Source organism: Lingula anatina, chromosome 1 (assembly GCF_051362555.1).
Source record: "Lingula anatina isolate TDL-2025a chromosome 1, LinAna3.0, whole genome shotgun sequence".
In the NCBI taxonomy this organism is placed as follows: domain Eukaryota; kingdom Metazoa; phylum Brachiopoda; class Lingulata; order Lingulida; family Lingulidae; genus Lingula; species Lingula anatina.
In genome coordinates, this window is record NC_141767.1 from 15,660,472 (window position 1) to 15,681,087 (window position 20,616).

The window sequence follows — 20,616 nt, forward strand, 5'->3', positions numbered from 1 at the left end:
TCAGTGAGTGCCCTAACACATGTAACTCATTTTCAATTTTCACGTTCAAAAAGAAACGAATATGCATAAGAAAAAAATACGCCAGGACAAATATTGGTCGATGTTTTATCAGAATCGATTTCCTTTTTGTGTAGTAAGAATAACATGAAAGTTCATGGTTGTTGTTCTTGTTGTCTACCACGGTACGGTTCAGCGCACCCGTGCCCTCGTGTATGAAGCAGGTGCGTCGATGATTTATCTGTGATATGTTACGCTTGATTACACAATCGAAGGCATGGTAGGAAGGTGTGCAAGTCATGCCAGTAGGTGCAGGCAAATAACAACAAAATGAAATATATTACCAAGCTAGATATGAGCTCCTTCTATAAAGTCTTAATTGAGAACGATTTAATCTGCACCGCCTCTCTTTTGCTTAAACTTAAATGTAAGAGTAAAATATGAAATGTAAAACTTAAATGTAATTATGCGGACGCCCGATTCGTCTTTTATATAATGTCTTTTATACAATGTAATGCTTTTGGCGTTTTGTACGTTGAATTCCAGAATAAGAGTAATAAAAGTTGCTATAGCATTGCTTGTTCTTTTGCTAATGTTGCAGGCAAGAAAATCTACAGAAATTAAGCAAACCCTGATTAAAGAAACATAACGATTATCCATACTTCGGCTCAGCGTTCCAATCAATACGCAACTGGTCAGGGGACGGCTCCAAATACATAATTGATCAGCATGTAATTTGACTTTTGTGAATTGTTTTCCCGTCACAGTGGAATGTGACCACCCAATCATTCACACGATGGGTCTCTCATGCGTCAGGACTTTCGACTTGTGTTACCGTGATTCCAGAAGGGGCCCATGACGTGCTATGACATTGCAAAGTTAAGGTAATTCCACTGTTTTGAAACATTTTTCATGTGGGAAAAGTCAAAGCTGCTACAGGTGCGCTGGCAACAATACGTCAAAGAAATCGAAGACTTACTGATAACAGCTTAATTATCTTTGCTGAACATTCTCATTTTCTGCGCCAAGCTATGGTTTGTTCGTGCGATTTTGACGAAGGTGGGCACGGTGCCACGGCGGCTGAAAAGTGATAGCGGATTACAGAAAAGAACACAAATAAAGGGATTGTTGCATAAATAGTCGCTGTTACCATATCTTATTGTGTACAACAAAGATCACCGTTGTTTACACAAGTATGAGTGGGTGCGAGGACCGGTCCTCATGGTCCGGAGGCCCTCACAGTGCGGCCTGCGCCGTCACACCAACTGGCAGTATGATCCCATCGAGGCGGTACAGTGACAGTAACAAGGTTGTCATAAACGTCGGCGGTGTACGCTACGAGACGTACAAATCAACTTTAAAAAACGTCCCCGACACGCGTTTGGCGTGGCTCACGGAGACGAAAAGTCAGAATACGGATTACGATGCAGTGACCGGAGAGTACTTTTTCGATCGCCACCCAGGAATTTTTGTTATGATCTTGAATTACTACCGAACAGGGAAACTTCACGCTCCATCCGATCTTTGTGGACCTATTTTCGAGGCTGAACTTGAATACTGGGGAATAGACGAAAAACAAATTGAACCATGTTGTTGGATGAATTATATCTCACACAAAGAGGCACAGAAAACCCTCGATGAAATGGACGGTGCTGACACGGAGAGTGAAGAAGAAAACGACGAAGTTTCTCGAATTGCTACAATATTTGGAATTGAAGAAGCACCACCGGATCAAAATTGTTGGCAAAGATGGCGTCCTAAAATTTGGGCTATCCTTGAAGATCCTTATTCCTCTAGACTAGCCAAAGTAAGTAGACACTTTGACCTTGGACGAATAAAATTTACAGTAGTTGAATTCTCAAGTCTGTAAAAATAAGGAACCCCTTACTGCAAAACAAAATTTTAAACGTAGAAATCATATAGGTTTCAGATTACGAACGCTATTAGAATTAGTTCGAGACGAGTTGTTCAACAACAGCATATCTTAGCATTACTGTTAGCATACAATATTTTGCGATATATTATATACTATAGTAATATATAATTAATGTCTTAGTTTACTTTATGTCAATATCAAAAATCAGCCTAATAAAACTGAGATGTGTTGATACTACTTTGACTTTGAACAGCAGTAATATTTGTCATCGTTATTTTCATATTTTTCTCTGGTATCTCCTTTACTTTCCTGGTGATGTTTTTTTAATTATTGCAGAATCTAAATTTCGCCCTTAGTATACGCCTATATTTGCTAGTTTTTGACGAAGTGTCTGAATAACGAAAACATCAACCAGTGCACGCCTGGTTCGTCAACCTCCAAATTGAATTTCGATTCATCCATCATGCGTAATTCAATATCTAAACTAAGTAGAAAGCCTCTAATGGAACTAACAAATATCTCTGCACTTCCAGTATAGTCTAAGCACCAAGAAAAAAAAACGCCAAAGAGACAAAAAGTACAAATAATAGAATTTACTGCTGCAACGTTTTCTTATACAAGGGTCACGTCCCTTTTCTGTATCTGGGGCCAGAGGGGTAATGAACCGCTGCATGTTAAGTAATATTTACTCATTTGAATTATATATGGTAACCATTTAACCCGGCAATTATTTTTCCTTAATCCTTTCCGCAGTCTTTGGGGCAGGGCTGATCAACAATCTTTAGAATTCGAACAACTAGAGGTGGAACTTAGAAATTGTTTCGTTTAAGGTGTGCAATTTTGTACGGAGGGTGAGAAAGTGGCACTCATATAACAAAATATAAGGCTGATATTATATGCTGTCATAAAGTCAACTCAGAGATTATTTCGATATTACAGTATATATAGAGTATAGCATAATAATAGTAATATTGTATGCTAATAGTGTGCTAACATATGTTGCTGTTGCGGAAATTTATCTCAAACTAATTTTAAAAGCGTTTGTAATCTGGAAACTACTTGAATTCTTCATGTTTTAAAATTTTTTATGGCAAGTAAGGGATCCCTTAATATTGCATACTTTTTCAATATTTCGAAGGCTTATGACTTGAAGGAAAGATTGTTTTATTTTTACTCTCCGTTTTATTCACGCTATTATATGCCTGTAGTCAGGAATTTCAAATGGGTTGTCCTTTTCCGAAAAAAATTGACCTTATTGCCCCATAAATTAATTTATTTAACCTACCTTCAAAAGCGATTTAGAACCTTTACCAAATTTTGATTCAGAGTAGACCATTTCCATCAAAAAAATTACAACGTCCAAACTCTCCTACCCTGCCCCTGTCTACGGTCGAAAATCCAGTAGCTATGCCATAATATTCGGAGCCTGCAGAGCAGAATATGTAACCGTTGTAGGGGGATCGTTTTTCGACAAAACATGATTATGCCATAATAAGAACCCTCTGTAAGTCTCCTATTCTTCCCTTATGTTCCAGTCACTTTCTTTTCGTTTCAGGTCATCACGTCTGTATCGCTGCTTTTTATCGTTATATCGATCACTGCGTTCTGTTTGGAGACCGTGTGTTATGTGAGAGAACCGATCAGCGAACACGGGAATGTCACCCACGAGAACGTTACAAGACCCGACCTGCGGTGTGATCTGATAGGATTAAAGACAGGGGCCGTTCCCATTACCCATATCAGAAACCAGTCTCAACCTGTTGCAGCTTTCGCCTACTTAGAGTATGTTTACATGGCTTTCTTCACGCTAGAGTTTGTGCTCAGAGTCCTGTTTTGTCCAGATAAAAAGAAATTCTGCAAAGAAATTCTAAACTGGGTGGACTTATTTTCAATACTGCCATTCTATATGGAATACATCGTTATTATCATAGACCCAAGTATACAAAGCTATCAGATACAATTCCTCAAACTATTTCGGCTGATACGAATATTTCGTATTTTCAAACTGACGAGACACTTCAGTGGAATCAAAATTCTCTCTCACACGCTCAAAGCAAGCGCAAGGGAACTGGTTCTTTTAATTCTTATTCTGTTTCTAGGTATATTAATTTTCGCAACTTTGATATATTACGCAGAACTTCTGGATGAAAATCCAAACGATCCTAGCTCATTTTGGAATATCCCACGTGGCTTCTGGTGGGCTGTGGTTACCATGACAACGCTTGGCTACGGCGACATCGTTCCTAAGACACCATATGGATACATAGTTGGGGCCCTGTGTGCCATGTGTGGTGTACTAATGATAGCCCTTCCCGTGCCTGTCATAGTGAACAATTTTGCTATGTATTACACCCATGCTCAAGCAAAACTTAAACTTCCCAAGAAAAAGAAAAATCCGTTTATTGGATTTGCTGACCCATTGCGGTGCCAAGGCGGATTCGGGGTGCCCAGTGAGTGCCCAGGGAGCGAGTTTTCTTCTCGAGTGCCTACCCCGGACACCAGCTGCCAGTATTCTGCTGAATGCAACAATAACCCGGACAAAGAGGGTAACGAAGACAGCCTGGAAGACAGCGGAGACAGCGAGATGGCGAAAGTCAACGGTAGCACTAACGCATCAGGTAGGCGGAGAAATTAGCATTATTTATAAAGATCAGTGTTACGCCCCAATCAAACCTTTGCTAAATGGTACAGCTATAAAACCAAAGAAAGGAAGGTAAGCATACAGATAAGATTTCATAAAGAATTGCATTTTTGGCTGTCTAATTTACTGTTAAATTGTTCTTGCTGCATTCTCCGATGAACTATTATTACTATTGTGCTAAGGAATAGAAAAAAAGTATAGAGACCTTAGCAAATGTTTATGTTATCGAATCTCGAGCACTTGCGTCAAATGTATCCCAATAACGTCAACTTAATTGTTAACCTTTTATCACATTTCTCATATTTTTAGATTTTACAAAAAAATGTTAATGAGGCCCCGGTCAATGTTGTAAATAATCATTAACGACAATGTCATGAACGAGTAAGTGCGACGAAAAATGGTACCAATCGATAACGGAAGTTTATCGCCATTGGTTAAAATCGATACATTTTCGATAATAGCACAAATTATTTATAGCAAAAACAGAAGAAACAGTATCTACTTCGCACAATATTTTCAATATAAACGAACACAGTTTTGATAATAACAAGTATCCCATGATTGATAACGGGACAGTGATACTACATTCTTGACAAGTGCCATTTACTTGTTAAGTGAATGCAGCTGACGTAATTGTTCTGTTTTTTAAAGGTAACCTTTTTATCATCATTATATTTTGAAATACAGCTTGCTGTACACTGCTGCCCCTCCCCTTTAAAAATTGATATACAGATAAATAATATTACTCATACTAGAGTGAGTAGAATATAATTTTAATTATATTTGTGTATCGAGTTTTAAACTGATCCTAGGCCAAGTCCAAGTTTTAACTAAGTAACTGGCACAAAACATGCTCCTAATACTGACCAACGCCTTATAACTTGCATAAGTCGAATAAAGTGCATGGTTTTTTGTTTTTATTCTTTCTATATGGAATTATCTTGGACTCCCGAAAAACCGCACTCGTTACTTTGTCAATATGATTCATGTCAGAGTGCCCCTTGTTAACTTTTTTTTCCAGTCAGGCAGGTAATCACCCATCTCTATAAACACTTCAGTTTCATTTTATTACAAAATAATTCACACTTAGGCCCTACTAGGATGGTATTTTCGATTTATTTTTAGATAATCTACTTTTGCTTATTCTTATGCTGAATCATAAGGTGATTGTTATTCTTAAACTTTATGCTTTTTAAAGCTCGAAAACAATCAAATAATTACAGTAAGAATAAAACTTTGTGATCCCAACCAAGCTATAGGACCAACCGTGCTTATTATCTCTGTACTTTCAGCAGCTTCAGCTACCGGAGAACACACGGCCATCACGGTCACATTCACCGACGAAGTGGTCGCTCCTTCCACACCACCACAACTCCAAGTGCCTCAGAGTTTTCCACGTATGAGAGTGGACTCCATGTCCCGTCGTAATCCTCTGGGACGACGCCTTAGCCTCTTGCCTAATGGGGGACACATGCCCCCACCCAACCTAGGGGATGAGCATATCAAAGGTAAACGAAATATTTGTCATTGCGTATTTCATGAATTAATCACGCAACAGGTATTATTGAGGGGGGGGGGGAGGCAATGACATAGGAAGGTTACTTAAGTTTATCGTGATCAAGTTCTGACACTAAAAAACCAATGGCAAATCTCTGGCATGCTCCTGGCCCTTATCCCTAGAGAGAGGGGGGCGCCTTAGAATCGCTCACAGCAACATCTACGTCTAGTCTAAAATATTTTCACATTCTCTCAACTTTATCCCGCTTTATATTTGCGTCAACAAACAAGACACAGTATGACGAATTTTTTTTCTTAAATAGCGTACAGATTTGAAGTGCTACTTGGTCTGGTCTGTTTCCCTGTTGAAAATATAAACAAAAATTTAAAAAAGTAATGATAAATGGTGTTTTATAGTGTAAAGTCTCCACAAGACGCCTCCGTGACACCTCGCAAAGTATTGGAATCCCTTTTAGTCCAACTGATTATATGCAGTAAATTTCCCCAGTTTCTGCAGCTATTTTTGCAAGTTTTTGATATACTGCTTCATTTATTCATTTTTTAAAAAATCTCTTGCAGAAAATGGACATTCCGGACGTCGAAGAACAAACATATTACAGCTACCCGAGGTGGGGGTTTAGCGATAGGACGTGCTTCACCTCACGTGCTCAAGTTACCATTACCCCCCCCCCCCCCTCCCCTGGCCCAGTGGCAGTCTTCGCAGTGACCGCACCTGAATGTACAGCAATCGGCAGCCAACTCCAGATCAGTATTACCAATTTATTAACTCTAATGAAACCATGGAAACCGCGTACAAAGTGTGCACACCGTGAGAAGCAAGCAGGTGTCTGTTACCGGCAAACTGCACATCTACAGCCTCCAGACTTATATTATTTACATATTGCTTTACCAGAGCAGTCTGCCTTAAATTATTTCCATTTATTTCCTTATCGGATACAAAGATAAGCTGAATGAGTCTATACGAGTGTTTTACTTCCAAGAAATATGTTATCAATGTTTTAAAAATAAACAATTTTCATGAGAGGTTTACATAACGCTGCTCAATCGGAAGCTCTCCCTAAACAGTACATAGTTGGAAACGTTTTATGCCATTGTAATATTAAAATTGTGAATGACAAGACAAAATGCTCTAGGTTAATATAACAAATAGACCCAATGCATTATATGGAAATTTGAAATGTAATACCCAAATAAGCGATACAGTATGCAGTTGACCTACGACAAAACAGAAGACATTAAACTGCTATGCAATTGATAGGTTGTATTATCCATGTTGCACTCATTAAAAAAGCCGTTTTAACTTGATGCTTTGCAAAAATGGAATGTTATTTTTCTAATCCACTCCCTACTTCTATTCATATTGTATGTAAGCTCCATCGGCTGATACAAGGGTAACAAACAAAACTGCCCATTTTCATCTCCACATTCCAATAGTATTGAAGAGTGGGAAGACCAAAAAAGGGGTGGGCTGACGTTTGGCTATCTTTACTTAGTTTTGATCTGCCGCTGATGCCTTCTAAATGGTTTTTCATTTACAAAAAATGTTAATCAACACCTTTCTTGTTAACAATTATACAAAGCTACCTAATGTAGTTCAAAAATGAAAAATATTTGATAACAATGATCTTAGTGGGCATTTTTACATCCAAGTTTGTGCCATACTTACTGGAGTTTCACCCAGAAAAAGTCGTAAGTTTTGTGCTATAGTTACTGTTACTGCTTTCACTTTGATATTAAAGAAACGATTTCATGATAACACTATAGCAATCTATGTCATTTGACTAAACAAATGTTACAGGCTCGAAATAACTGAACCAATAAGTATTCTTCCAACTTTTCTGGTGCTTCTGTTTACTTAGACTGGGACCGTGATCGTGATCTTGATCTTGAGGCACTGAAATTATAAAACATTGTATTTTTAATGTTCTGAAGAAAACTATCACAATTTCTCTTAGGGTGCTTTCCCAGAGATTTAGATCAATATAAAGATTAAGAGTTCGACCTAACTCCCTGGGGGTTCACGCTAAATTGCAGTCAGCCGAGCAGGCACCATAGTTAATTTCCCCCTTACAGCTTTTAGTAGGCAGGACAGATGCTTAAGCCAGCCAAGCTGACAGTAATCTAGTGAGACTCCCCACAGGGATAGATCGATCTAAAAATCTATGGAAATGGGGTGTTAATGTCTAAATCAATCATCTATCTGAAATTGCAAAAAGTCAATTTTCAATTCAGAAGACTGTTAAGTAACCTGACAGATAAATCAAAGCATGAACTAAAAAATACAGACTAACCTCTTTTTTGCAGGTGATTTAGACTTGTCCTTTGATTTGCTTTCTCCTCTGTAATAGGTGATGAAAGGTAAACATGACAAACATTTTCCATGCAATTTTTTGAATTCAATAAATTGATAGCACAATTAAACAGGGATGAGACCAGCCCTCACTGAAAAAGTAGGAAAATTGGCCGGGGTCCAGGGTATAAGATTAACAAGAATGACCCAAATGACCTCTGAAAAGTCGGAATTCCGACAAAATTGAAGTCTTATCAGTGATAAAAGGGTAAACATACAACAATTCTTAATTCTAATTTAGAGAACAATTATATTCAACTCACAATATGTGAGGTACCTGAACCGCTACAAATGTAAATTAAAAATTATTAATGACTCTACCCAGACTTACTTTCTTGGTGACTTAGAAGACCTCTTGGCCTCTTCCTTGTCATTTTCACCACTGTAAAAAGAGCAGACAGAATTAGTTCCAGATGGTATTACCTTCTACAGTTTGACGTATTTTCTAGCTAAGCAAATAATCAATATATGTTACAACTGACTTTTCTAAACTGAAAATACATTTTTGCAAAAAATGGCTAAACGTCTAAAGAATGTTAAAACCAAATAACACTTACTTTCTGTCTTCGTCATCTTTTCTGTCCTGGCTAGGACTTCTACTGCGACTTCTAGAACATAATTATGTTAGGTCATTTAGTGCACACTTCAAGTTTTCCTGATAACTTGATTCTACATCCCATACATCATTTTTACAGAACATTTTGCATCCTCAAACCTGGCTTAATGCCATTTATTATAACTTGCTTTTTAGTCTTGTGCTCTTCTTACCTCTTTGGGGACTTGGATCTCGCCTTCTCCTTTCTTTTAGGGGATTCACTTTTGTTTCTTAAATAATAAAGTATGTTGTTAAAGACATAAAACAAATTTCAAGCAAATATTATTGAAATATTTATCAAAATTAAACATGCAAAACAGAAATTTTAAATTTTCAATTGTGACTTATGGCATTTTTTTTTCATATGTTGAGTATGATAAATCATCAATGCAGTCACAAACATACCTCTTTGGCGATTTGGAAGTGCTCTTTTTGTCTTGTCTATCTTTATCCTTATTACGTCCACTGTCACTTCTGCGCCTGTAATGTTACCAGATACCATATACAGCTTTCGTGGTCACACAGCATTCTCAATAATTAAAATGACAACATTTTGCAGGAAAACTATTTCCAGTACAACTTGTATATGTCATACTTTGCATGAATTAAATATGAACATTTTCAAAGTCTTGCAATCTCAAGAGCAAGTTTGTTCAATTTATGTAATGTGATCTTTCATTCATACAAAGAAGCATCCATGCACCAATACATAGTTGGCTGTTCAAGGGTGATAAAAAAAAAAAAAAAAAAAAAAAAGAAAATAACTAGAGGATCAGAGAGGCGATACCGCCTCCGAATATTGTACCACCAGCTGGAGCAAGCGCATTCGTATAGACCCCCACATACACAAAATAAGGGACACAGCCACCAGTTTTGTGCTTGACAAGCTGTAAAAATGCAATCAACAAGAATTTTTAAACTTTTGCAAAAAATATATATGGTACAATCAAATTTAAGTTCTTCGTAAGATAGGTCAAGGGTCAATTTCAAGGTCATAGTAAATTGCCAGTATATGACTTCCTATTCAAGTTCAATAGTAACTATGGACCTATCTCTGCCAGTTTTGGAGACAAAAGGAAAGCAAAATTTGCAAAGTTCAGTTCATGGTGAAAAGTAGGTCAAAGGTCAATTTTAAGGTCACATTTAGATTCCCAGTATATGACTTCTATTCAAGTTCAATAGTAACTACGGACCTATCTCACCAGTTTTGGAGACAAAAGAAAAGCAAAATTTGCAAAATTCAGTTCATGGTGTAAAGTAGGTCAAAGGTCAATTTTAAGGTCACATTTAGATTGCCAGTATATGACTTCCTATTCAAGTTCAATAGTAACTATGGACCTATCTCTGCCAGTTTTGGAGATAAAAGGAAAGCAAAATTTGCAAAGTTCAGTTCATGGTGAAAAGTAGGTCAAAGGTCAATTTTAAGGTCACATTTAGATTCCCAGTATATGACTTCCTATTCAAGTTCAATAGTAACTATGGACCTATCTCTGCCAGTTTTGGAGATAAAAGGGAAGCAAAATTCACATTTAGATTGCCAGTATATGACTTTCTATTCAAGTTCAATACTAACTATGGACATATCTCAGCCAGTTTTGGAGATAAAAGGGAAGCAAAATTGGCAAAGTTCAGTTCATGGTGAAAAGTAGGTCAAAGGTCAATTTTAAGATCACATTTAGATTGCCAGTATATGACTTCCTATTCAAGTTCAATAGTAACTATGGACCTATCTCTGCCAGTTTTGGAGATAAAAATTGCCAGTATATGACTTCCTATTCAAGTTCAATAGTAAACTTCCTATTCAACTTCAATAGTAACTATGGACCTATCTCTGCCAGTTTTGGAGATATAAGGGACTAAATGTTATAATTTTGGAGTTACCATAATGTGCCTTAAATTTCGTACAGAAAAAATTAATTAAAATAAAGAAAATGTCATTTTGGTCAAAATTCTTGAAATAGGAGGTGCTCTGAAGTTTCAGAAGTTCAAATTTGATGAAATAATGTCATTTTTGAACACAAGTTGTCTGCTTTGCCAAGCCTTGTGTTTTATTTTTCCAGAGTTCAAAATTTATTATCCATTACCGTACTGCACATTTTGCTTTTACCACCAATATGTACTTTTTGATACAGCGTAACTCAAAAACCGTATGGAATAGAAAAAAACGGAGACCACCTCCAGTGTTGGGCTTTACATGCTCTACAAAATGCAAAAAAGAATGGGTCTCTAGCATTAACGGTTCCCGAATTAGAGACAGTTTTCAGTTTGGGTATCTTATGGCCGCTACTCCCGTGAAAATGCACCGATTGACCTCAAATTCATGGAGATGAAAGATGACCTGAAGGGTAACACTTTCCAATAATATTATTGGTTAAGTCTGTGTAGTGTCTGAATAACAGGGCAAAAAAATTTTTTTTCGTAAAAAATTTCATCTTTTTGAAAATTTAGGCCCATTTGACCTTGAAGTAAAGGTCAAAGGTCAAATCCAAGGGTATATTTGAAATCTACACATATGACTTTTGGAAAGCCGTCTATAGAAATTTTTCCCATAACTCCTTCCGTAGGGTAGATAATTAGCATTTAATTTTGCCATTTTTAGACAAGGGTGCATTGTAATGAGTGCCACACCCAGACCCCAATACCGACAAAGCCCAAATTTTACGTGGAACGAGTTGAGATTATAGGTGACCTAAATCCATGAGATGGGTACGGGGGCCCTTACCGTCTAGGAGGAGAAGCGGTAACGGTAGCCGTCCGGCGGAACGATCCGGACGGGACCGAAACCATGTGTACCGCCAGCGCTAACGCTGGTGGTACAATGACTGGAATCCTTAGCATTGTTTAAATACATAAGACATTCAATTTATTGGAAAATATACCCCATTTTGTGGAGAATGAATATGTCTTAAAAATAGCATTTTATATCTTCAAACCTGAATAAATGCCACATAATTCAAGTTGTAGCTGTACATGACATGACACTAGCATCTGCAACAATCTACAAATTCAATCCCTAAAGTGTTGTATTCAGAATGCTTATATCACATCCACATTACACATACCTCCTTGGAGATCTTGAAGAACTTCTTTTCTTATCCTTACGTGTTCTGCTCCTGAAAACATAATATTATATCATAATCATACAATATGTTCTCATATCGATTGACTTGAAATGGGATAAAACATAATATTGACAGCTAATGTCATCAATAAAAATGATACTGACCCATGACGTAATTGCCATTTTTTTACCCATCAAAGAAAAAGGGCAACAGATGACAACTGATGTTGGATTGCAGCCATGTTGCAACTTTTGGTGAAACAGCATACCGACCTCAAGTAGTCATTAACTGTATAATATTACTGACATATTGCCTGCTATATCAAACATATTTTGTTCCAAGAAAGAGTATTAAAAAGATATATTTGCCCTTTTCACATAGTATTAAGTGTTCTAAATTTGCCACTTGCTATGTTAAACAGATCATGCATGTTTGTTATTAAAATAAAATAACACACTAACCTTGATCTACTACGAGAGCGACTGCGACGACCTCTGGAGCGTGATCTAGAACGGGATCTAGAATAAGACCTGAAATCAAAGGAAAATAATTACATTCAATTCAGTTGAAGCTCTACTTTTCTATGCTTATAGACTTAATTAATTCAAGGGCAAGAAATTCCCATTGCCAAACAAATTAAAGATGTATTTTTTCCATGAACTTTTTGAGCCTGCATTTTTATTTCAACAAATCAGATGTAAAGTAATTGTGCCAAATTTATAAATAAAATACTTAATAATGGCCCCGTGGACCAAAATAAGTGCCTGGCAAAGGCAATTTCAGCCCTGTACAAAATTATATTCAATAAATACCTAACTATTTAAAAAAAATTTAAAAAAAAAAAAACTTAAGTACGGTCTATGACTCAGAAGTATGACACATAATATCTTTCGTAAGAAAAAAAGAACTAACAGTCGGACTTCTGATTTGTACCTAGATAACTTGATTCTGATGAAGTTTAATTTGCAGTAAGTCAAAAGATCATTTCTTTAAGTTGATGATTATATGACTGAACTCATCAATGAGGTTTTTAAGAGGGTGTGAATAAGGCACTTGCCAAACAGCTGCTTAAGACTGCTCAAGTAATTTATTAACCAAAATATAACAATTCATTAAAAAAAAACTTCAGGGTTTCCTTTTTCATCTTTCTTTTTTTTAAGTGCTATCAGTACTATTGTGATTTTACCAATATATCTTCAACTCATCAAAAAAAGTTCAGGGTTTCCCTTTTCTTCTTTCTTTTCTACTACTATCAGTACTATTGTGATTTTACTGATCTCTCTTTTTTTGTCAAGGGTCCATATCCACAACCTCCGTGCAGAAATCCAAATAAGCTAGCTTGGGTGTTTGAATGTAGAAAATCTGTTTCAAATAAGTAGCATGGTGAGGAATAAACAGACCTCCTATACTGAAAGGGATACAAAAAGAGGGGTATTTCAATTTAATCATCTATGATGCAACTAATGATGAAGCCCTCCTGCTCCTAATTTCATTTTCAAAAGATTTGTCATCAAAGCCAGGAAGTCAGAGATTCCTGTACAATTTGAAGTCCGAAGAAAACAACATAAATCTGATACAGTATGTTAAATTATTTGATTATAATTTTATACTGAAAAAAAAACTTCTTTCAGTAATTTCTTTGTAGCAAGTGGACTTCATTAATTCTTACCTGTACAACCTTGTATCTACAGAAAACAAAAATATAACTGAACAAGATGTGTTACCAAAAAAGGGGTAACATACACAACAGTGTCCACATCACGATGGTCCAGTCCTGTGGAGGGGGTCCCAAGGACCTATGGCTAACCATTATCCATTAAACTCCACCATCATCAACACCATCCTTCTCCTTTCTCTTAATTAATGCCGAAGTAGAAGCACCACAAGAGGCTGTGGTCTTCTTCAAGCAACAGGGGCCAGTCCTCTCTCATTTTAACCACCAATTTACCACCATGATCATCATCATCATCATCACAACATCACCATCACCAATTCCATCATACCATTATTTGATACCAAAAGCTCTTACCAGCCTAGTGTGAAAAATCAAAAGAGAATTCCAGGATAAGAAAGAATCTTTCAAATCTGTTATAATTATTGTCACTGTCAAATGTGCTCTCTGTTACAAAAGGTTCTTTGGAAAAAACAAAAGAGTTCCTCATTGTCAGGTTAATATATTATAAGAATATTGTGTTCTTCTAAATACGAGTAGATAATACACCCCTCCCTGTACAAAAAGACTTCAAAAACTTTATAGACCTTTCATAATTTTAAAACCTAGTTTTTGTTTAAGACAACAGAATACAAAGAAGTCTGTTTTCTTGTTATGCTGGATCCTTCAACGATGATTTAATTTATCATGAATCTGGTGTCTACAGTGTGGTTAGCAATGGTGATGCACGGCAAAAAAGTCTTCTTTTTCATGGTACTTATTGCGTTAAGTGGCCAATAAAACCACACTGCTCTCCATGTCCACATGCTGACTTCATAAAACCTGTCATAATGCTGCTTACTTAAACTATGATACAAGGACACAAGCAAAGCTTAAACCTGTACATTCTTTAACATAAAGATTTTTTTCCAGATTACAATAACTCACAAATATACAGACAAACAATTAACAAAATGTGCAATTAATGATTCTAATTATTCCAATAAATATTTTTCAGCAATCTGGTAGTGAAATCAATTTGATATAGTAAAAAAAACTAGAGGGTCTTCAATGTATCCACATAAGAATTAAACAAATCAACTCTGCAAAAGGCTACTGTAACCACTAAATTAAATTTGGAACAGGATACACTGTACGTACAAACATTTTTATAAATGTGCATAAATGGGGCATATCATTAGCAAGCAAGATAAGCAATACTGATTTGAAAGATAAAATAGATGCATGGCTTTAAACTATGCAAGTTAAATGGTAAATAAAGACTTTTTTAACACAGGAGATTTCTCACCTTTTTCTTGATCTCCAAATTTCGTCACAGTCTCTTGAAAAATGTCCCCTCTCTCCACACTGGTAGCACCTCAAGTTTGGGTCAAAACCTCTACGTCTCCGTGCTCCCCTAGTCCTTGGTCTTGCAAAGCTCACTCTCACTCTTCCCCCACATAATGTCCTACAAATGTCATCAACATATATTAGATTTTAAATTACGGATTTATGAATAAATTTAAGAATATGTGAATTATATTGAAGATGGCAAAAATATCATCATGCAAGTAAAAAATAGTGTACTTCCTCATTTATAAATTTCCCTTAAATTGTGACATGTTCACTTTGTAACACAATATAATGGCACCATGTATCATACTTTCCATCCATATCCCTGATGGCTTCTTCAGCATCTTCTCTGTGTTTGTACACTATAAAGGCAAAGCACGGTGGGTTCCGAGCTAGCCATACTTCAATCAAAGGGCCAAACTTCTCAAAGGTTCTTTCTACTTCCCTCTTGGAACAATCTAGGCCCAAATCTGCAACATGAACCCTGTATCCTTCTGGAGAATAACTTCTGCTTCTTCCTCTACTTCTTGAACGGCTTCTGCTGCGCGATCTTGATCTTGATCGGCCCATTTTCTCTTAAAGCTGTAGTGGAAATAAGTCATTGTTAAAATAAATAGAAAAATACCCAATAGCTTCCTGGTTATAAAAAATCTAGTAAAAATATAAGTTTCCAATTAGCAATTATTGAGATGTACAGTCTAAGGATTTTGTTAAAATTAACTTCTAATAGACAGTCATAATTTCTGGTTGAATGAAAAAAGTAGGAAGAAATGGTTTAGTGGCCGTAGATCTACAACAAGGGATCTGATTTACAATACAAAAAGGACAAAATCATGTCTGATAGACTGCCAGCACTGAAGAAGCCATATTGATCACAATGTTGTGACACCTAATTCTACAGTTCAGTATTGATACTTCACACCATAACATGCTAACGTGTCTACTTTACAGGTTATTCATGACTAACTACGATTCAAATTTTGCATTTTCAGCCTGAAACAAAAGTAGTCTTACAAAAATTCCCAATTCCTTGCAATCCCGCTCGGCCTCAGGGTTTACCGCAACCTCATTTTCAACTTATGGTTCAATTAGATTAATAAATAATGATATTTGTTGAACCTAATAACAATATCCTTACTTCAAAAATTCACTTGCAATGAAATAATTCATTGAGAAGATAATAATAAACAAAAGGAAATCAAGATTTTTTTCAGAGTTGAACATCTGTTAAGATACTTAGATATTATTATTACATCAATCAAGTACATGCGACCTGTTATGTGACGCTCGCGTAACCTTGAGCAGTGTCTGGCGTGGTGTGCTCCAGCTCGTAAAGGTGAGTATCAGGGTTAAACGTTGCATGATCTCTCTTGTTGTTTTTGCAATTTGTTAGAATCCACAAGTTTCCTCAGCAAATAAGTACCCGTAATACTAACGCGTACATTGCTTACTGATCGTTTCTTTTTTCTTTTCAATGAAAAGACAACGGAACAAAAATGGCGGCTTTTTGGCTTGCTGACCTCATTTTCATTTTGCGTTCCTAAAATTGCCACCAATATTACCATCGAGATGAAATTCTCCTAGATGTGTGGACAACAAATAAGTACAGTGTTTGTCACTTACGTATGTTATGGAATGACCCAGGGATAATGTAAAAACAAGCGCCCGTTTTACTTTCACTTCTGCGATGGAACAGCCAGGTACAAAGGACTGTGCTGACATCGATAACAAATAGTCTCAAGTAGTCACGGCAAATAACACAATGTTAGCACATTAGATTGTCCGTGTTCACTTCTTTTGCTATGCTTTCTCTGTTTTGATATCTGAAATTATATAAATGTCATTTTCAGACAATGCCCCGTTCACAGCTAGAGTGCAAAGTGTACGTAGGAGACCTCCCACGAGATGCATCAGAGAAGGAACTAGAGAGGGCTTTTAGCTACTATGGTAAAATAAGAAATGTCTGGGTAGCTCGTAATCCCCCAGGCTTTGCTTTTGTGGAGTTTGAAGACCCAAGAGATGCAGATGATGCTACAAGGGCCCTTGATGGCACGTAAGTTGCTGCTACTTTCATTATGGGACATAAACTGTATTTATTTAGACATCTTATCAATGAAATATAGTTTGTATTTGTATAAAAAAGGCTTTAAACTGCAATTTCTACAAATTTCAGGTCAGAAATTGACCTGTTCTGTTTATCTAGTTTGTAAAAGCCGCTAAATAACATTGTACTGTGTGTGCATTGCAAAATCACTCCAGAGATTGGATGTAGCTGCTTGCGCAATTGCATACTTATTAAAATGAGATCATATATTATTATACATATAGCACAGGAAGAAACTAGAAATATCCCTTCAGATATTTTTTTTTTTTTTTGGTAAATTTGAAATAGTATTTCACTTAGTTACACTATTTAAAACTACATGGTGGCATTTGGTTGGGTTTGTGTCAGATATTGACTTCAACTGCAGGTGCACAAAATGGTAACAATTCATTGTAATGATTTTCTTTCTTTCAGTACCATGTGTGGCGTGAGAGTGCGAGTAGAGAGTTCTAATGGAAAGGTTAGACCCAAACCATGGCTGCGCAGAGGCCCACCACCTCGCTCAAGACGTCCTTTTCATCCTGAAGACCGGTGTTATGAATGTGGGGAATCGGGCCACTATGCTTATGACTGTAAAAACCAGAAAGGGGGCAGCAGTCGAAGGCGCAGCTCCAGAAGATCAAGGTAAATGTTATTGACTGAACCCATGAGAAACATTTAGATATGATAGCGTTAAACAAGTTTGCTTAAAAATTCTTATCATGTGGTATCTTGACTATCTTTTTTTTCCATATTTGACTATGTTTACATGTTTGTTGCATTCACTCTTATGACTTGGTTCCCCTAGTGAAGAGGAGAAAAAGGTAATCAGGTAATGTTAATATCATTGTACAGGTAGCCTTAAATGATTGTTGATCCATGATTGTTACATTAGGTGAAGAGATGCTTGCACTGTAGATGTGCAATTGATTTTATCACAGCTGAGAAATTAGGCAAGTTTTTTTTTTGTGTCCATCATTAACCTTTTTGTACCTGCTGCTTTGCAGAGTATACTCAACATACTGAATTGAGGTAATCAACTTGATCTCAGCCCATGATCATGTGATCAACACTGACCAATGAGCTTCCAACCTTTTCTCACGTGAACAGCCAACACCCTCTGTGGTGAACAAACAGCGTTGACATCAACACAGAATGTGCAGCCATTGTCTTCTACTAAATATCAACCGTTTTCGAGATATATCTTCACCAACCGAGAACAAGATTGATTGATTGGCTGTTGCCATGACATCAACATCTTCATCTTTGCTCTCACTTTGATGAAGCAGAAAATGTTTCAGCTCCACTATGTTCAACACCTCTTGATCTTTGAGAAAAATTCACATTTCATGCCACCGCCAACTGAGTGTAAGTGTATACCCAGTAGCAGACATACAAAGAATTCAAAGTCTGTGCAAAGCTCTCATTATGCATTGCCTAACTGCTAAGTATTAACGTTTTACACACGACTTTGAATTCAGACTGCAAGCAGGCTGATGTCTTTATATTTTTTTTTTCCTTCAGCTAGTATGTTATAATTATAGTTATGGTTCCTTTCCCACGTGTTTTGATATGTAATACTCTGGGTGATGGGCTTATACCTGGAGGTCACCTGTGTTAAGTAGAATAGTCACTCATGATACAGCTTCTTTGAGTATAATTTTGTTTCCAAAAGTTAGCCACTGTTTTTTTTTTTTTTTTCCTTCTCAGCCTTGTAACACTTGTATGTCAGTGCACATAGATTGGTCTGTGTTTATTTTGATGGAATTCCCTTGTTATTTATGATTTTTTCCCCAATTCCAGGTCAAGGTCCCGCTCAAGAAGACACAGAAGTTATTCCAGGTATGTGTATTTGTTCTGAGAACTGTTAAGTTTCAATCTGACTTGAAATTATGTGATTATTTCATGATATCTTCCATCTCTCTTTTCCAAATATTGTGGTAAACAAATTGTCTGAGATTGTCAGTCAAGCTAATGTAACTTTCTATTGAATGTGTCCTGGTATTTTGCAGGTCCAGGTCTCCCTCCAGAGAACGCCGTGGCAGGTAAATATTAAGCCAACTTAGTCTTTTGGTGAAATGCCCTATGCTTCCCACCAATATTCATCAGCTTGCCTGTGAGTTGTTTTAATTGGTTTTTTACACATTTTCTTTTCTCAGCATAACCATATTACTTAGTGAACAAACAATAGGTCGCTAGAGGACAGTGAACCTGGTGTTTCTCAACAAGTCTTCAGTTCTCTAATTAATGAAGTGCAAAACGTGAGTCAGATTTCAAAAGAGCTTTTTTTTTTCTTCAGATCACGTTCCAGGACCCCACGATCAAGATCCAGATCGCCAAGAAGATCCCCAAGGTGAACTGAAAGAGAATTCTTTTGCAATCTTGGGTTAGATAATTTAGATATGCAGGTATCATGTGGGTGTTGAATTCATTCAGAGATGTCAGATAATAGTGGACATCACTGAAATGCAGTTTTTGAACGGTGCTTGTTATTCATCATCAAGGTGAAATGCTTACGAAGTATGTATGTAGTATTTGAATTCTGGTCAGTTTTGTTGCTTAATTTAATATTTTTATCTTGAATTTTCTAAAATATTTTTATTTGTTTTAACATTTGCAATATTTTCCATACGTAAAGCTAAGGGCTGAAGTTTCCTATTTGCAGCCACTCCAGATCTCGCTCTAGAGGTCCTGCTGGGAGCCCACATGAACGCGGCAGTCCAAGAGGAGGCTCGCCGCCCCCACTGGATGACTAGGATTACAGTCTTGAGAATCTGCAGCCACTCGTGTGTGCTTATATGATTGAGACAACAGCTTGATAAGAATAAAGAAAAAAAAAAGAATTGACAATCTGTAGACAGTGGTGGATACCACATTTTATCATCGAGACAGAGAAAAGAAAATATAGGGATGGTGATGATCGAATTTAAAGGCTTCTCACAATAAGATAGTATTTTTGTATAGATCTGTTTGAGAACAAATTGAATGCACACAACTACTTATGATGATAAACAAATATTGTAAATGACTATAGAGTTTGATTCTGACCATTCCATTGTGCTCTCGTTTGGTTATGTAGTGATTTTAATTATTATCAATGCTATACTAACACTAAGTATATCCATGTGGGCTACGTTTGTATCGTTTGAACAAAGATTAAATGGATACGAAGCTTATCATCATAAGTTGCATTTAATCGGAAATGCCTATCCCAGATTACGTTATTTAGGTTCGTATACACTAGTTGGCTTTACTTGCACATGTCGCGTTTGTAATGAAACGAAATATTCTTGTTTGTATTTGTTTTAGTAATCATTATCTTGGAAGTCGTATTCTTTCCTGATTCTTATGAATTTGTGTCGTGTATGTATTAGAATAAATGGATTATTTTAAAGAAAGTTTTTGAAGGTTTGTTGCATCCATGGTTGGTTTGTGTGACCGGAACATTGTAATCCGTCAATCTATGTGAAATATCCCTGGTATAAGAATG

General features: G+C 36.6%; 3 protein-coding genes across 7 annotated transcripts; 2 read left to right on the forward strand and 1 right to left on the reverse strand.

The window, feature by feature from the left end:
• Positions 1–509: 509 nt before the first annotated feature.
• On the forward strand, positions 510–7,289 carry LOC106163607 (voltage-gated potassium channel KCNC1). Of its 2 annotated transcripts, none has more exons than XM_087014975.1 (4): positions 510–1,804; positions 3,429–4,491; positions 5,810–6,022; positions 6,591–7,289. In XM_087014975.1, exons 1-4 carry the CDS (start codon positions 1,193–1,195, stop codon positions 6,650–6,652), a joined length of 1,950 nt encoding a protein of 649 aa, XP_086871101.1. In that variant the 5' UTR covers positions 510–1,192; the 3' UTR covers positions 6,653–7,289. The 2 variants fall into 2 exon arrangements, with proteins under 2 accessions (XP_086871101.1, XP_086871091.1); XM_087014965.1 differs by having other exon boundaries at positions 514–1,804; positions 5,807–6,022.
• LOC106163605 (uncharacterized) lies at positions 6,778–16,240 on the reverse strand. Of its 3 annotated transcripts, XM_013541248.2 has the most exons (11): positions 16,058–16,240; positions 15,354–15,625; positions 15,000–15,158; positions 12,501–12,569; positions 12,040–12,090; positions 9,383–9,457; positions 9,151–9,207; positions 8,940–8,990; positions 8,714–8,764; positions 8,324–8,371; positions 6,778–7,926 (listed from the first exon to the last, which is right to left on the reverse strand). In XM_013541248.2, exons 2-11 carry the CDS (start codon positions 15,611–15,613, stop codon positions 7,884–7,886), a joined length of 864 nt encoding a protein of 287 aa, XP_013396702.1. In that variant the 5' UTR covers positions 15,614–15,625; positions 16,058–16,240; the 3' UTR covers positions 6,778–7,883. The 3 variants fall into 3 exon arrangements, with proteins under 3 accessions (XP_013396702.1, XP_086871126.1, XP_086871131.1); XM_087015000.1 differs by lacking the exon at positions 8,324–8,371; XM_087015005.1 differs by lacking the exons at positions 15,000–15,158; positions 15,354–15,625; positions 16,058–16,240 and adding an exon at positions 13,783–14,047.
• On the forward strand, positions 16,213–20,524 carry LOC106163606 (serine/arginine-rich splicing factor 7). Of its 2 annotated transcripts, none has more exons than XM_013541249.2 (7): positions 16,213–16,379; positions 16,894–17,096; positions 17,562–17,771; positions 18,930–18,968; positions 19,139–19,171; positions 19,426–19,479; positions 19,792–20,524. In XM_013541249.2, the coding sequence occupies exons 2-7, from the start codon at positions 16,897–16,899 to the stop codon at positions 19,880–19,882; spliced, it is 627 nt and encodes a 208-aa protein (XP_013396703.1). In that variant the 5' UTR covers positions 16,213–16,379; positions 16,894–16,896; the 3' UTR covers positions 19,883–20,524. The 2 variants fall into 2 exon arrangements, with proteins under 2 accessions (XP_013396703.1, XP_086871145.1); XM_087015019.1 differs by having other exon boundaries at positions 19,765–19,969.
• Positions 20,525–20,616: the final 92 nt, after the last annotated feature.

Bases quoted from the DNA above. Each gene is read 5' to 3' on its own strand.
- LOC106163607 (XM_087014965.1), top strand. From the start codon at position 1,193: ATGAGTGGGTGCGAGGACCGGTCCTCATGGTCCGGAGGCCCTCACAGT. The intron at 1,805-3,428 runs GTAAGTAGACAC...TTTTCGTTTCAG, and splicing joins ATTCCTCTAGACTAGCCAAA to GTCATCACGTCTGTATCGCT. The intron at 4,492-5,806 runs GTAGGCGGAGAA...CTGTACTTTCAG, and splicing joins CGGTAGCACTAACGCATCAG to CAGCTTCAGCTACCGGAGAA.
- LOC106163606 (XM_013541249.2), top strand. From the start codon at position 16,897: ATGCCCCGTTCACAGCTAGAGTGCAAAGTGTACGTAGGAGACCTCCCA. The intron at 17,097-17,561 runs GTAAGTTGCTGC...TCTTTCTTTCAG, and splicing joins ACAAGGGCCCTTGATGGCAC to TACCATGTGTGGCGTGAGAG. The intron at 19,480-19,791 runs GTGAACTGAAAG...TCCTATTTGCAG, and splicing joins TCGCCAAGAAGATCCCCAAG to CCACTCCAGATCTCGCTCTA.
- LOC106163605 (XM_013541248.2), bottom strand. From the start codon at position 15,613: ATGGGCCGATCAAGATCAAGATCGCGCAGCAGAAGCCGTTCAAGAAGT. The intron at 15,159-15,353 runs GTATGATACATG...TGACATTTGTAG, and splicing joins ATCAGGGATATGGATGGAAA to GACATTATGTGGGGGAAGAG. The intron at 9,458-12,039 runs GTATGTGTAATG...GTAACATTACAG, and splicing joins TCTTCAAGATCTCCAAGGAG to GCGCAGAAGTGACAGTGGAC.